The sequence below is a fragment of the Mirounga leonina genome, unplaced genomic scaffold (assembly GCF_011800145.1).
Source record: "Mirounga leonina isolate KUSES-001 unplaced genomic scaffold, KU_Mleo_1.0 Mir_175, whole genome shotgun sequence".
In the NCBI taxonomy this organism is placed as follows: domain Eukaryota; kingdom Metazoa; phylum Chordata; class Mammalia; order Carnivora; family Phocidae; genus Mirounga; species Mirounga leonina.
The window spans coordinates 10,003,154-10,015,748 of record NW_023270453.1 but is presented as its reverse complement, the minus strand read 5'-3'; the positions used below and the strand labels follow the sequence as shown (position 1 = coordinate 10,015,748).

Genomic DNA, 12,595 nt, shown 5'->3' with positions numbered 1-12,595 from the left:
TTCCTCATCAAATGAGTTAAGTGATTGATGTTTTTTTCACTAGTACATATAATTTGTTTATAGTGGTGAATTCATTGAGATGGTGTGTTTGGTTTGAAGTTTTAAATACAATTGACCCTTGAACAACCCAGGTTTGAACTGCATGAATCCACTTATATGTGGATTTTTTTTTCCTGATACATGCAGTATAGGACCGTAAATATATTTTCCTTATGATTTTACTAATATTTTCTTTTTTCTACTTTTATTGTAAGAATACAGCATATAATGCACAAAATATGTGTTAATCGACTATTTATGTTATTTGTAGGGATTTGGGTCAACAGTAGGCTGTCAGTAGTTAAGTTTCAGGGAAGTCAAAACTTAAACGTGCATTTTCCAACTCTGCAGGGAAGTCAGCATCCCTAACCCCTGCATTGGTTAAGGATCAGCTGTATAAAGGATTATGGCTGAGGGTAGAAAAAAGGAAAATGAAATCGTATAAATAAAATATTGTAGGCTATCTTATCATTTTTAAAAATTTTGAGATTTGGAAGCATTGAGTTCTCAAAGTACTTACATTCTGCTATTTGAGTAACTAATAATAAGATTCATTTTAATTTTCAAAAGGAGGCTTAGATCATGAAAATAGTAGCTCATTGTTAACTTTGAGTTTTTTCTCCTTTACAGTTGTGTTCGATATATATAGAGACAGTAGGGTAAGTAACAATTATCTGATATGCTTTAAAATCAGGGCTTATAGAGTGTATAGCCATTATGTATGTGAGGGCCCACTGCTTAAAAAGTACTTTCTCAAACTAGCTAAGGTGTTTGAAAGTCACAATGGTCAAGAATCTCCCTTAACATATACTTAACATTGGGAGACGTATCTTCAATAGTTTTGTAGATTGGGGTTTATTAATTTAACAGATGATGGCTGCTTGATGTCCTGCTTTCCACTTTTGTCAGGGGTCTGGGCCTGCTTAAAATAGCTCAGTTTGCACACTTAAGTGTGGCCAGGAGTTTGTCTTTTGATATTTAGATAATTATTTTTAGTCAACTAAAAGATCTTTAGCACGATTGGAATCACTTTTATCTTTATACTGAAGATGAGGATTTGCTTATTCTTTAAATCTTACAAGTGACGGAAACTTGTGTAATGAAAAAGAGAACAAAAACCTGACTTCATTAATCCTAAAGCAGAGGTTTCATTATCAAGACATGCAATCTTTTGAAAAAAATTTGGGTCACTAAATGTCCTGTGATTAGTGCTTCTTGACTTAGCTGTTGAGAAGACAGCAGGTTTATCCGAATATGTGACCATGTTTTCCAAATGTTACCCACGTATTTCTCATTCCCTCTCCAAGCTCATATCAGCCTCACTGTTGTGATGCTTGTGATAACTTTGAATCATTTTTTGGACAAAAGGATATGGCCCATATGGTCATGTCCCAAAATAACTGTTAACTGTTGACTTGCCTCTTTTTACCCAAAAGACATCACTTACTCTGTTTTCACCTCTATGTGTTCAAGGGTGAGAGTGTCTATTAAGAGCTAGAAAGAGGAGTTATAAATTGAGATGTGGTAAGGAAGAGGGATGTTACTTTGCACTTTCAGTCTAGTGGAAACAAACCTTAGAGAAAGGATGGGAAGCTGGTGTGATGGAATGGATAGAAACCGGAGCTGATCGACAGGAGCCTAGGCTCTGGTCCCTGCTCTGCTTCTGACCGATGGACACTGGCCACATCAGTCACTCACACAGCCAGCATTTATAGGGAGCCCGTCCTGTCAGATGCCATGCTTCTACCAAAAAGCTTTCAACAAGATGGTCTCCTGACCTACAAGGAGCTTATCTTCGAGACTTAAACATTCCAGGGAATTGGCCTGGTTGTAAGTGGAATCAAATCAGCCAATTAGTGAGTGAGTAAACCTAGCTTGTTACCCTAATATGCAGCTCAGAAGAACTTTATTTGTATTTAACTCAGATTATCCATCTAACCCTGTGAGGTATGTGTTATTCTCATTTTATAGATACTAAAACTGAAGCAGTTATATTTTAATGCAATTATATTTAGTGGCATTTAAAAATTTGGAATTTGCCAAGGTCTCTCAATGTTTCCCTGAAAAATGTCCAGATCTGCTTTGATTCACTATTGCTGGCAGGTCAGTACAAATGTGTAATTTGGTGAAAGAGTTACATAAATGTCTGAAGTGAAGTTGGACATGTACAGATGTAATTACTGCTATGATCTAACAGAACTGAAAGTAGTTGCATGTTTTTAAAGTGAGAACCATGCCAGTGTAAGCATGCTGACAGTTTCTGAGAAGCGATTTAAACTGTGATGTAAAACACATTTGTATTTACTTGGTGGCACTTGTATCATCAGTGTTTGTTAGGTACTTTGTTGAATATATGGTTTTATGACTATTGTAGAAAACGAACTCTTTATGGTGGTCTCTCATGTGCAATGGAACTGAAGTATGTTTGAATTTGGCAATATTTTGATGTGTCTACTTTTCTTACTGCAGCTGGGCAAGTTGACTCAGTGTTGATAGATTCTAACTATCACATATGTCAGAGATGGCCCACACATTCAGTAGGTCTGGGATGAGGCCTTGGTATATGTATTTTAAGGAGCTCCTTAAGTGATGACAACACAAAACTAGAATTTAGAATAACTATTTAAGAGACTTGAAAATTATTACAGTCTCCTTATGTATTCTTTTAGTGATGGCTATTGTTGTGTTACTAATTTCATTGCTCTAAGGACTAAACATTTCTGATCTTGAGTCTTTGATGTTGTTGAGATTGGCTTTGCAACTTGGCCACATTTTTGTGACTGTTCTATGTGTGTTTGAAAAATTACAACTAATGTGTGAAGTATTCTGTAGATGTTTGCTAGATTAATCTTGGTAATAATAATTGTGAAAATCTTTTTGTATCTTATGAATGAAATGATGTCTGAGGAGACCTTCAAAATAATACAGGTTTGAATGGAATGGATGGGATATAGATGTAATAAGATTGGCTTTGGGGTTCAACAAGATAATAAATACCTGAGTGACAGGTATTTGAGGTTCTTTATATTTTGTCTACTTTGTATATGTTTAAACTTTTCCATACAAAATTTTTTTTAACTCTAAAAACCATGAAAAAAAATCTGTATCTTCCCTAATTTTTGGTCTACTTAATTTATCAATTATTCAACAGGGTATGTTAAAATGTAAAATCTCCTGCTTTTGAATTCTGTCAGTTTTTGTGTTAAATACTTGAGGTTATGGTCTTAGACAAGAACATATGTTCATAATGGTTTTGTTTTCCCAGTGAATTCTTACCACTAGGCAGTGACCATCTCTATCTCTAAGAATGCTTTTGTGGTTTTGCATTAAAGTATGTTTTGTCTGGTATTAATAGTGTTACTACAGTTTTCTTTTGGTCTTAGAATTTACCTTTTTCATTCCTTTTGTTTTTAGCTGTTAGGTTTTAGGTGTGTGCATGTATTTTGTAAGTGGCATATTGCTGGGTTTTGTTTTTTTAATCACTGACAATTTCTGGTTTTAACAGTGAGTGTAGTTTGCATATATTGTATTTGATATCTGAATGTTTTACACCTTTTTTTTTTTAAGATTTTTAAAAAATTTATTCATTTGAGAGAGAGAGACAGAGAGAGCACAGTAGGGGGAGGCAGAGGGAGAGGGAGAAGCAGACTCCCCGCCGAGCTGGGAGCCTGACATGGGGCTCAGTCCCAGGACCTGGAGATCATAACCTGAGCCGAAGGCAGACACCCAACCATCTCAGCCACCCAGGGGCCCCTGTTTTACACCATATTATCTTGAGTTTTCAATTTGCTTTTCTATGTTTTTGTTTTCTCCTTTCTTTTATATTACTGGTTTTTCTTTATTCTTTCCACTCTACCCTCCCCCCCCCCCAAATTTTGAAGTTTTATTTTTTACTTGTTATTTTGGTAGTTATCATTAAATCTTTTATCGTTAAATCTTAATTGGCTATTTAATAAGTTCAAAAGTTAATCTCACTTCCTGTTGCCCTCATGATACAAGGACCTTAGAACAAATTCTCAGTGCATGTGATTTCTGATTTTTAGTTCTACTTTGTATTTAATATCCCTAAATTAGTCATGACTGTTGATTTTCACTTTCTTTGCTTACCAGTGCTTCTTACCACTGCTTTTTTGATCCAGTTTCTCTTTAGTAGTATATCCTTTAGTAGAAATTCCCTCAGCCATTGGCTGGAAAACTTGTTTAGCTTTCATGTATGGATGACAGGCTTAGCTGGGTATAGAATTTTTGGTTGACCAGTTCTGTTGTCTCAGCATATTGAAGACAGTGCTCCTTTGTTGTTGGCGGGATTTTTTTCCTTTTCTTTTGTCTTTTTTGAATACTTCCTAAGTCTAAGAATTCATTTCCTTTGTCAGTTGTGAAGAACTCTCAGCTATCTTTTCAAATGTTACCTCTTTGTTTCTGTCTTCTGTCCTTTGGAAATCTGTTTAGAGGAATGTTAGCACATCTCATTTTATCTTCATGTGTCTCAGCTTCTTGTTTTCCACCTCCTTTCTTTCCTGTACTGTGTTGTGTAACTTTCTCAGATACGTCTTCTGGTTCACTAGTTCTCTTTCAGCGGTGTCCGATTGGATACATTTAACCTTTCACTAAATTTAGGTTGTATTAGCTATATTTTTTCATATCTGTAGGTTCCATTTGGTAATTTCAGTTCTTTGTATTTTTTTCATAGTATCTTATGTTTTAGGGTTTTCATTTCTTTTATTTTCAATCATTTAAAAAAAAAAGATTTATTTATTTTAGAGGGAAGTGTGCACACACACAAGTGGGGGGGGAAGGGCAGGAGGAGAGGGAGAGCGAGAACCCCAAGTAGACTTCCTGCTAAGCACAGAGCCAGATGTGGGGCCATGACCCCGAGATCATGACATGAGCTGAAATTAAGTGCCAGACACCCAACTGACTGAGCCACCCAGGCATCCCTATATTTTCAATCATTTAAAACTACTGAATTTTTTTGGTCAGAGTTTTTGAGAAATCATTTACACAGAGTAAAATTAATCCTTTTTAGGGTACAGTTCTATGAGTTTTGACAAATACATCCATTTGTATAACCATTACTACAATGAACATGTAGAACTCCATCACTGCCCCAAATTTCCTCATGACCCTCCCTGCACTGTAGTCCCTGGCAAACACTGCTCTGTAAAACCTACTGAGTTTTAAACTTTTTAGTTGAGAATATATTCACATTGCTCAAAAATTAAATCAACGTGAAAGTACATGTAGAAAGTCTTGCTCTTACCTCTGTTCCTCTATACGCCTACAGGTACACTTTTATTAGTTTTTTATATATCCTTCCAGTATTTCTTGATGCAAAAACAAGCAATATACTTGTCTTTTTCCATCTTTCATACACAAGAGTTAGTATATGATATTACTCTTGCACTTTGCTTTATATACATTTGTCTAAAACATTGTATTTTTGGAGAGTTTTCTAGTTCTTACAATGCTGCAGTATTTAGTTTTGTGGATATACTATATAGTTTGTTTAGCCATTTTCCTATCAAACACATAGCTTATTTCTGGTCTTTTACGGACTGTGCTGTGAACAGTTCTGTATACATGGGGGTGTGTGTGTGTGTGTGTGTGTATCCTGGCCTGAGCTCTTTGAAGGAATAAATTTTGTGTTACTGGTCTTTATGCTTCAATGCCTGGTAGTGTTTGGTACGTAGAGATTTCTTTGGGCAGGTAGTGGGGTGGTTAGTTGTTAGGTATTAGGAAGGTCAGTGTGCCCACTCTTATCTGATGGATTGCGTAAAAACAGAATTTCTCAGGATGTCTTGTGCCTGAGATGTTACATAAAAAATATGTTAGAGCTATAAAATCCTCATCTTGATAGTTTCCTGCCTGATTATAGCTGGTTTCTTTTTCCTTTGTAAACTAGAGGATGCCTTCTGAACTACAGAACAAACTCTGCCAGCTATTAGTCCCAACAGTGGTGATCTGTTTTTGTTTTGCTTGTTTTTTATAGTATGGCATATTTTTAGTTTATAGAGTTCAGTATTCCCCTACTAACAAGTATGATAGGGTTTCCCTCCCCCCTTTTAATAAAGAGGTGGTTTTATTGGTTATAAAAACTCAAGTAGAAAGGGTTTGGAGGTTAGAAAATACCGTTTTGTTAAAGTAACATACAATATGTTAAAGACATCTTTGTAATCACCCTAAAGCAAAGCTAACGTCACACAAAGAAGTTGATTAATGGCTGACATTATTTCACACAAACACTGTACAAGTGGTTGTGGAATCTATGTGAGAAAACAGCTCAGGTGGCAAGAGTTATAGGCTTTCCCCTGGGTTGGGGGTAGTATATAATAGGCAACTTACCAAAAAATATGTGGTCCAAACTTTCTATAATGGTTTTTGGCTACTTACTAGATGTTTCTGATGTTTGAAGTTAGTCCTAGTAAGATGTTTCATCTTTCTTAAAATTGTCTTTTAATCCAGATGAGAAGCAGTGCTAGAGATTAATAATGCCGGCTCAGCAGTCTAGTTCCTTAGGTGGATGTAATTTTATACATTGAAATCTGATCAAGACATTACATATTTACCCAAAAAATTATCAACAGCAAAACGGTGTAATTTTATGAATGTTTCAGGAAGAAAAATCAAGAGGAGCAAAGATAAAAGTCTCAAGGAAACATTTACTAAATGTCACATGTATCTTTGTGATCAAATATGGCTTTAATCTCTTGGCAGGATTTCACAGATTCCCCAGGTCTGTTGTATCAGTGTTCTGTTGCTTTACGTACTAAGATGCACCTGATTCTAATCAAACTCAGTATAACTAGTATAACTGAGTCTAGAACCTGTTCAGATTGCCTGCCAGTACTCAGAACAGAAGATAGAAATTTCTTTTAAAGGTTGATATTTTTCATTTCCCCTTCAAGTGCCACAAGCACTATCATGCAGACAAAGCAAATATTACATTAAGATTAAAGAAAACTGAGAATTTTCCTGCGTTTTTCATGTGTTGTTTTTTTTTTTTTTTTTAAGGCCCCTTTTTCATCAGCCTCTCAAGGGTAAGGAAGGTGCTCGCAGATCTGCTGGCTCTTCCCTGCCTCCACCTAGCTTCCTCAGGCGAGATAATTGCAGACGCCCTTGAAAGCATTCCAGTCATGCTATTTTGGTGGAATCATTCTGAGATTGTCCTTTCTCCTGCTTGGATTTTTGACTTAGAGTTCTTGTGTGATTTTAGGCAGGAGATGGCATATCTGCCTTTGTCAGGGCTTTTCTTTCCTAGGTCCCTTCTCTGAATGCAGAATGCACTGGCAGACTTCCCTCTGGATCTGGCACTCCTTTCTTTAGATAAGTGATCCTTTCTCAGCTGGGACCTGTAGGAACTGTCTTTTGAAATAAATTACAAGATTTTTAAGATTATTGTCTGGGTAAAATAATATGAAGACGATCTTTTTGGATAAGACAGATGACAGACTTGTTTGTTTTTATTCCGTGCTTACTAATTTTTCTGTCTGTACTCTAGGGGAAGGTGTGGCTGATTGATTTTAATCCGTTTGGTGAAGTAACTGATTCACTGCTGTTTACTTGGGAAGAACTGATATCTGGAAGAAACTTAAAAGGTGATTTTAGTGAAGGAGATGCTCTGGAGCAGGTAAGAGGGTAAAAAAAAAGGATTACAGGAAACCTTGTAATCCATTAAATAATTGCTCACTTGTTCTTTAGGCACTAACACATATTTACTAATAGATAACTAGCTCATGGAGGTGACCAGAAAGGGTGTGTGCATTGTGATTCACCTGGAAGAATCTTTTTTTTTTTAAAGATTTTATTTATTTATTTATTTGTCAGAGAGAGAGCACAGCAGGGGGAGTGGCAGGCAGAGGAAGAGGGAGAAGCAGGCTCCCCGCTGAGCAGGCAGCCCGATGTGGGGCTCGATCCCAGGACCCTGGGATCATGACCTGAGCCGAAGGCAGTCACTTAACCGACTAAGCCACCCAGGCGCCCTCACCTGGAAGAGTCTTGACCCTGGGTCAGTTCATATGTTGACCCTGATCCTAGCCCCAGGCTCCTGACCCCTGAGAGAGGAAAACTGTACAGGTGCCTAGCCCGGGGTCTCATCATAGTCATAGTCCTAGTCATGACCCCATCAAGGGGGCCCTGCTGCAGTGTTTGCCTCACCAGCTTTCTCTTCCACCCATGGCGGCTTTCCACACCTCTGTGTAACCCCTCAGACCTCCTTGCCCATTATCCCTTTCCTCCCCTCAGCAGATGATGCCACATCCTTCTTCACAGGAAGAGAATCCTCTGGTGCGAAATGACTTCATATAATCGTCCTCAAACCTATGAGTGTCCCTCTGTCCCTCCTCCTCTGTCTAACAGTTGCACCTGCTCAGCATGTTCCTTACCGTCTCTCCTGATACCTGTGCTGCCAGTCACTCCTTCCTGTTTCCGGTTCTCTTCTTGTCCACCGGCCGGGTCTGTGTTCAGATACCTTCTGTCTGAAGAGACAAACCTCCTTCAACCTCATGTCTTCAGCCAGCAACTCTCTCTGTCTCCTCACCTTCACAGCCAAACTTTCTTTGAACAACACCATTGTGTTGCCCTTTTCTGCTTATAAAAGTAATACATGCCCATTTTTAAAGAGCATTCTGAATTACCTGCAGTCCTACCACTTTGAGAACCATGGTTTATATTTTATAAATCGTATGTGGTACACATTATGGTATGTATAACATGCCTGTATACATACACATAAACTTTTAAAAATAAATGAGTTTGTACTACATATGTATTATCTTTGTGTTTTTTATATCTTTTAAAAAATACTTTTATTTTTACAAGTCATTTAAAAAAACCCAGAAAATTAGAAAGAGGCAAGACTTGGGGCGCCCGGGTGGCTCAGTTGGTTAAGCGACTGCCTTCGGCTCAGGTCATGATCCTGGAGTCCCTGGATCGAGTTCCGCATCGGGCTCCCTGCTCAACGAGGAGCCTGCTTCTCCCTCTGACCCTCCCCTGTCTCATGTGCTCTCTCTCTCTCATTCTCGCTCTCTCAAATAAATAAATAAATCTTAAAAAAAAAAAGAAAGAAAGAGGTAAGACTTGAAATCCTACCATCTGGAAATTGCCATCCTTACCCCTTCAGTTAACCTTGTCCAGACGTGGGTATACACACGTACTTTTACACCCATGGGATCATACTAGCTGCCCTCACGCTGTTCTGTACCTGCTCAGTGGCTGTACAGCCTCACGGCCGGCTTCCTCCTCCAGCCGCCCCTCCACCCGCTGCAGTGAGCCTCTGGCCCTGCCGCTCCACGGAAACTGCTCTTGGCAATGGCTCTGCCGGCTCGCCGCGAGTGCCGCTGGATGAGGCACGGCGGCATTTGAACGTGTTACCCTCTTCTGTGTTTTCACCGCACATCTTCTCTTGGTTTCTGTGATACAAGCTCTCCTCCTGGGTTTCTTCCTGCTTTTGTGGCTGCTGCCTTGCTTTCAGTGTGAGCATCTTTTCTTTTGTCTTATCTCAGAAATAGTTCTTTCCATCATTATGCTGTCTGGGCCCTCTTTGGCCCTATTTTCCTGGATCTGGCTCAGATGGCTGTTTCCGTGTCATGGCTCTTGCCCTGTTGTGTTGTACTTGCCTGTGTCCTGCCGCAGACTGTAAGTTTCTCAGCACAGGGGGCGTATCTCTCATGTTCTCCACAGAGCTGTGTGGCTTAGCACAATTCAGGCACAGTTGATTTTTTGTTAAATTAATGACTGAAAGAATTTTTTTTTGTGCTGGCATCTTAGACTTGGGGGCCATTAAATCTGAATGTCAAGGAAAGAGAATGTAAATTATTCAGCACAGGGTTATTTTTAAATACGAGGGACACAGTGGATAGAAACAGTTTGTACAAAATTCACTCTGATCCAAATCCTTTCTTTCTTTTTAATTTAAACAACATTATATTGGAGGTCAGGGGATGACAGGGAAACAGGAACAGGCTCCTACCTTTTCCACAGAGTCATGTCCTGCCTGTCTCCCCATCCTTATTCCCCTCCACAGAGACCTGGCTTTTCTTCTGGTTCTCACAGCTACAAAGCCCTACCTCAGGATCTTTGCTCTGGTTGTGCCCACTGCCTTCTAAGCTGTGCCCAGTCCCTATCTGAGTTCCCAGGCCTCATGGGGCTGCTTTCATCATACCTTTCAGTCCACATGTTCCCTCCTCAGCAAAGTGTTACCTGACCACCCCTGTGAAGTGACCTGTGTTTTTCTCCTCTTACTATAGCACCCTGTTGTGTTTTTATAACACCTATTACTATCTGAAATTATCTTGCTGTTGTATTTATTTGCTTACTTATTGGCTCTCTGCCAGCCTGGTTTACCAGTTGATCTCCTATACCTAGGACAAGGTCCGCGCAAAATGGGTATTTCCTAAGTATTTGTCAGATGATTGGTCTGTCGTAAGTTATGGCCTGCTTTCTAGGGCTCTACAGTCCTGTTCCACTCAAGTTCCTGGCCTGTCTCCATCTGCTGGACACCATCCATCCCTCACCTAGATACCTGCCACCCATGAAGCCCAAACCCAAGGCCTTCTGTCTCTGAAATCCTTTTTGGCACAAGGCAGCATGTAAATTCAAATGCAAGACTCTAAGCAAGTACATTGAAGAATGTGAAGACTTGTTAAATATGATACTCAAATTTGCAGTTTTCCATAGATACTGAGAGAGATACACAAATACGTAAGTTAAATGACTAAGAGAAGCACAAAAGTGTTAGGAATTCAAAGCACTTGCTTGCCCTCACTATTAACTTTATTCTCCAGGGCAGTACTTCCCAACTATGCACCTGTAGAAAATGATAATATTGATAAAGCACTCTGACCTGCATGAGATTGCTCAAGGCCAGAGAGAACTAGACGCAGGCCTCAGGCCCATTCAAGGACTAAGGAACCCATGACCCATTCGCAGTGAATAGTGGCTGGTAGCATTTAGGGATTGACCATAGCTCTCCATGAGGACATTGTTTTCAGATACTATATATTTATTTTCTAGTGAACATGTGGAAATATTCTTAAAATCTTGGTGTTTCTTTTACTTTAGAATCTTACTTTCTTCCTTACCTAGTACAGAAGGGAATATGAAGCTGAAATTGTTATACTAGTATCTTTTTCACTTTGAAGAATAGACTTAAAAAGATAATTTCTCATGGACTTTCCCTTTTTTTCTTTGTAAAGGATTCTCCAGCTTTCCGTTGCACAAACAGTGAAGTGACAGTTCAGCCCAGTCCCTATCTGAGTTACCGACTTCCCAAGGACTTTGTAGACCTGTCTACTGGCGAGGATGCTCACAAACTCATAGATTTTCTTAAACTGGTAAAGTATATGTGTACTTAGTACACATATGTGTACACCTTTGTTTTCAAATTGACTTTGTAATATTTAACTGTACTCGTACACTCCCTAGATTTTATTTGGTTAGGTTATTTTATAATGAAATAATATAAAGTAAGCTGAAGGAATAATTTATTGCTTAGAATGATAGAAAATATGTTTTATGATTATGCTTTTTAAATAATTTTCACAATACTTGTGCTTTTGAAGAAAGTCTATATACTGTTAATAGAGCTAAGAGAAGGTCCAGCTCTCTGCTGTATTATTCAGGGCGAATGTGTGTATTTGTACTCGTGTGTGTGTGTTTCTATGTGGGAATGTTTGTACAAATGGAAGAAAGAGAATACCTGAGGATAATGTGGCCAGGAGCCAAAGTGATAAACTTGTCTGATGAATTAGTTAAGGCATGTTTTCCCATGATGATTTTCAGCCATATCTGTTGCCAAGAAAATTATACTTGCTGACAGAAAAAGTGATCTTGGCTGAACAAATACCCCAAATATACAAATAATGTATCTTGGTTTCCTTTGACAGAAAAGAAATCAGCAAGAGGATGACTGATTAGAGTGCCAGAGTTAAGTCCGAGGTAAAGAGGAAACCACCTTGACATCAGGAGCCTGCTCTGAGCTCACAACTTCCTGTTACCCCACTCAGGTTGGGGTGGGAGGCAGAGTGAAATCAATAGCTTTTTATATCCCTGTATATTAAGCTGGGAAAAAAATGGAGGGACTTTGCTACTTGTAAAAATAAATAATAAATAGATCTTAAATATAGGAAACCATACTGTTCTGATGATAAAATACCTTCTCTGAAATACCTCACTCTTGGCTCAGTCTTTTGAGATTTATCTATGTTTTCTTGTGCTATTTATGTTTCTTGTGCTACCTGTTGGGTAGTGGGCAAATTTATATTTGTTATACAGAAATGGGTTCTTTTTTAATCATTATTTTTTCATGGAAAAAATAGAACCTTCTATTACTATAGAAAATATTTTTCCTACTTTGAAAAGATTTTCATATAATTTTTCTATTGGTTTAGCTTTGGTTTGCATATAGCTAAAAATAATACAGAATTCTCAAGCTATCAAATAACCAGAAAATGCCAGTATATTACAGTTAGCTTAATATGCTGAGACACTCTCCTATGTGCTTTTTGTTTATTGTTTTACATCCTGGAAAATTTTTAAAGAAATTGACATTACAGTTTCC

At 38.3% G+C, this 12,595-nt stretch overlaps 1 protein-coding gene across 2 annotated transcripts in view; it reads left to right on the top strand.

Annotated features, from left to right (window-relative positions):
* Positions 1–12,203, top strand: part of CDC123 (cell division cycle 123) — a 59,004-nt gene extending 46,801 nt beyond the window's left edge. For both annotated transcript variants that reach the window (XM_035021645.1, XM_035021646.1), the window contains 4 exons: positions 670–698; positions 7,538–7,666; positions 11,232–11,369; positions 11,922–12,203. In XM_035021645.1, coding sequence (XP_034877536.1) covers positions 670–698; positions 7,538–7,666; positions 11,232–11,369; positions 11,922–11,948 — 323 coding nt within the window. In that variant the 3' untranslated portion in view covers positions 11,949–12,203. The remainder of the gene's footprint in view (positions 1–669; positions 699–7,537; positions 7,667–11,231; positions 11,370–11,921) is intronic.
* Positions 12,204–12,595: the final 392 nt, after the last annotated feature.